Source organism: Triticum aestivum, chromosome 7B, assembly GCF_018294505.1.
Source record: "Triticum aestivum cultivar Chinese Spring chromosome 7B, IWGSC CS RefSeq v2.1, whole genome shotgun sequence".
Taxonomy (NCBI): domain Eukaryota; kingdom Viridiplantae; phylum Streptophyta; class Magnoliopsida; order Poales; family Poaceae; genus Triticum; species Triticum aestivum.
The window spans coordinates 389808634-389812310 of record NC_057813.1 but is presented as its reverse complement, the minus strand read 5'-3'; the positions used below and the strand labels follow the sequence as shown (position 1 = coordinate 389812310).

At 51.0% G+C, this 3677-nt stretch overlaps 1 protein-coding gene across 1 annotated transcript; it reads left to right on the top strand.

The window, feature by feature from the left end:
• Window positions 1–743: 743 nt before the first annotated feature.
• On the top strand, window positions 744–2056 carry LOC123162095 (BTB/POZ and MATH domain-containing protein 3-like). Its single transcript, XM_044579898.1, has one exon. The coding sequence runs from the start codon at window positions 775–777 to the stop codon at window positions 1738–1740; it is 966 nt and encodes a 321-aa protein (XP_044435833.1). The 5' UTR covers window positions 744–774; the 3' UTR covers window positions 1741–2056.
• Window positions 2057–3677: the final 1621 nt, after the last annotated feature.

Here is a 3677-nt window from a genome sequence, read left to right as displayed (position 1 = left end):
TGATTTTAGTTTTGAATTATGTTTTAAAGTTTTTATGTACAAAAATCAATTAAATCGCCTCATATGTGTCGAATTTGGCCGAATTTTGTTGTGTTTGGCTGATTTTGACCGAGTTTATTTTTTTAAAGATGGTGTCTGGGTTGGGCTTGGGGTGGCGGTTGGGAATCCGACCGCTTGGGGCGGCGGTTGGGAATCCGACCGCCCCCAGACCTAAAATAGCTCGGCGTATCCTTAGGCGGCGATATTTCGGATGCCCGAGGGCCGAACGGCTGGAGATGCTCTAAGCAGCAGGAACTTCATCGACAGTGTTTAACGATTCCTAGTACTATATATCCATAGAGTTTGCTCCATAGAGTTTGCTAAAGTAAGTTTTGTACATGAGCTCAGAGAAGCTAATCAATAGCCCATGAGCTTGCTACTAGTATTGTGAAATTCAAGACACCCATGATCCTCCTGCCCCTATTGTACCATTTTTCATGTTTTTATAATTTTATTAAGCGGTCAAAAAACATGATCACGAAAGAAGACAAAATTTGGTCAACGTCTGCAGTCCGCGCGGTTATGAAAAAATGAATATTTAAATTCAGAAGTAGTTTTTCTTATCTGGTCCTCTAGAGTCCGGACACAAGAAGTATCAACTCAGATCTGCCTCCAGTTCAAAAAAAAAAAAAAACTCAGATCTGCCTCTCTCTATATATACGGATGAAGCAATGCATTCAATCAAAACTCCGTTTTATCTGTTGCAATCTTGCAACGGCGCCGGCGTTGGTGACCATGGTGGCGGCGACTATCACGAAGACGGCCCGTGGAACGCACGTCCTGGACATCCACGGCTTCAGCGGCCTGAGGAAGAAACAATGTGACGTAGATGGCTTTCTGTACTCGCCGACCTTCACCGTCAGCGGCCTCGACTGGGCCGTCCGCTACTACCCCGACGGCGATAACCACCATGCCGGCGGCAATTCGGAGTCGTCGGACCACGTTGCCGCCTTCGTCGAGCTGGTGACCGAGGGCGCCGCGGCTTGGGCGCGCGTCGGGTTCGGGCTGGTCGACCAGACCACCGGCGAGACGGTGCCGCTGTTTCGCGAGAAGGACCCAATCCTGTTCGACGCCAGCAGCGAGGACACGTGCACCTGGGGCACCGGCGAGCTCGCCAGGAGGAGGCACCTCCATGCCGGCTCGCGGTACGTCCTCGGCGACCGCCTCAAGATCGAGTGCGGCATCGACGTCTGCAGCGACCTGCTCACCTTCGACGACCCGCCACCGTCCTCCGGCCTGCCGCTCTTCCAGCAAGCCGGCTACGGCAAGGAGGAGCCGGACGTGATCATCGAAGTCGCAGGACAGACGATCGCCGCGCACTACTGCATCCTCGACGCCCGGGCGCCTGGCTTTCTCAAGCGCCACATCCACACGGCGACGACGCGCAGCGACAGGAAGGTACAGATCTCCGTGGACGGCGGAGACATGCCAGCACAGTCGTTCAAGGCGCTAGTCGACTTCGCCTACACGGACGCGCTGCCGGTCGTGGGTGGCCTTAATGGGGCCGGCCACAGGGCGATGATCCGGCACCTCCTTATCGCCGCCGAGCGGTACGGCATGGGCAGGCTAAGAGCGATCTGCGAGCGTGTTCTGTGCAAGAGCCTCGACGTCGAGACCGTGGCAGCCACGCTGGCCATGGCTGACCGACACGGCTTCAAGGAGCTGAGTGAAGCTTGCGCGGAGTTCATGGCTTTTCCCTGACATCCGCCTTCTCCTGTCCTTTCCTGCTCAATGAAGGTAGCAACCGTTCCAAAGAGGTGAAAAACAAAGATGTTTAGGTGATATACAAATGCAACACTGAGATAGGTGATACCTCTATTTTCAAAAAAAAAAGAAATACCCGTATGTGTTCCTAAATATTAATTTGAGTAATTTGTTCTATTGTGGCTGGAAAGGGGTAGTGATTGAAAACCTCCTCAAAATCTGATTGAAACCATATGTCGGAAGGGGTTTCTTGCATTAACCAACATCGTTGTACTCCCTCTGATCCATATTAATTAATGCTTGTTTAGTATAAAGTTGGGACTATATATATTCCTATGGATGAATAGTGCTCATCAAAATCCCATTTGCTTTTTCGTTCTTTGTTTGCTGGGGCACGCTATGAGTCTACTGGCTGATCTTTTTAAAAGATTGGCGGGTCACGAATGGTCCGATTGTATGACCCAAGCCATCCAGTCGTTTCAACAAGATCCTTAAAAACTACATCAACCACCGAATTCGGTCAATTTGCCTTGAAGATATCAAATATAAATCCAGAATATCTTTGCAATGATAGTGCCAAAAAATATATCTCAAGTTAGTGTTTGCAAAACCTCCATTACAACAGGACCAAGCATCTCCGGCCTCTTCTCTCTGCTTGTTGCAAAATTTGCAACAACATCTTCGGCCTCTTCTTTGTGTTTCTCCAATAAGACCCTTGTTACATTTTTTGGCAATATATTCGTGTTGCAGAAACATTGCCACCACATCGTGCACTAGCTCAGTCGTCATTCGCGGTCACCATTCCACAAAAAATGTCATTGTTGCATCAACTTGTCTCAAAGGTGATGTTGTGAAGAATGAAGCAGGGCCTAGCGCGGGGTGGGCGTGGATGCACAGCGCGTCGAGTGACAGGACGACGGTGAGGTTGACGGCGCTCTGCGCTAGCGTCGCGGATTCCGTGGGATCCTTCAATCCGATCGACGGGGAGGGGTTCGACGGTGGAGGTCCTGCATGGAGGCGCTCAGCGACGACGACCTGCAAGCGGTGGCACTCAGCGAGGCAAGGGCAGCAGAACTCCGTGGTGGGGTTGTGCAAGGGCCGCTCCGGCGGCTTCGAGCAGTAGGAGGGCAGGCGTGCAGTGGGGCGGGCGACCTCGTCTGCGGTCGGTGGAGACCGGTCGTCGTGGGACGCGGTGGCGCGAGGCGCTTCTCCCTAACTCGGTGGTGGTTGTGATCAGGCGAGGCAGTGAGCAGACAGATGGGCTTGGTCGTCTGCAACACGCACCATGTTGCGCTTGTTTGTTTACAACACGATCAATGTTGCAAACACGTATGCGGCAGGGAAGGGTATTGTGCGCCACATAATCAAACACTAACAGACGGTTGCTGGCGGTTGCAGATGGTCGAAGACCCTGTTTATTAGCTGGTGGAGTCCATTCATTTTCCTTGTCTGCTTAAGGCCCATCCATACACTGTAACATTTTTTCTAAATAAATGTTCATCCGACAAAGTAGAATACTGCATGATTCATTCATAGCCAATTAGTCTTCTCTCCTAAAACAACCTTCTCCCCAACCTTAGGCCACCACCACCCATTCCCCCTGTCGGTGTCAAAACCGGCGGATCTCGGATAGGAGGTCCCGATCTGTGCGTCTTAGGCTGATGGTAACAGGAAGCAAGGGACACAATGTTACCCAGGTTCGGGCCCTCTCGATGGAGGTAAAACCCTACTTCCTGCTTGATTGATATTGATGATATGAGTAGTACAAGAGTTGATCTACCACGAGATCGTAGAGGCTGAACCCTAAAAGCTAGCCTATGATGATTATGATTGTGATCGTCCCTCTAAGGACCAACCTCTCCGGTTTATATAGACATCGGAGAGGACTAGGGTTTACATGGAGTCGGTTACAAGGAAGGAAATATAATATCCGG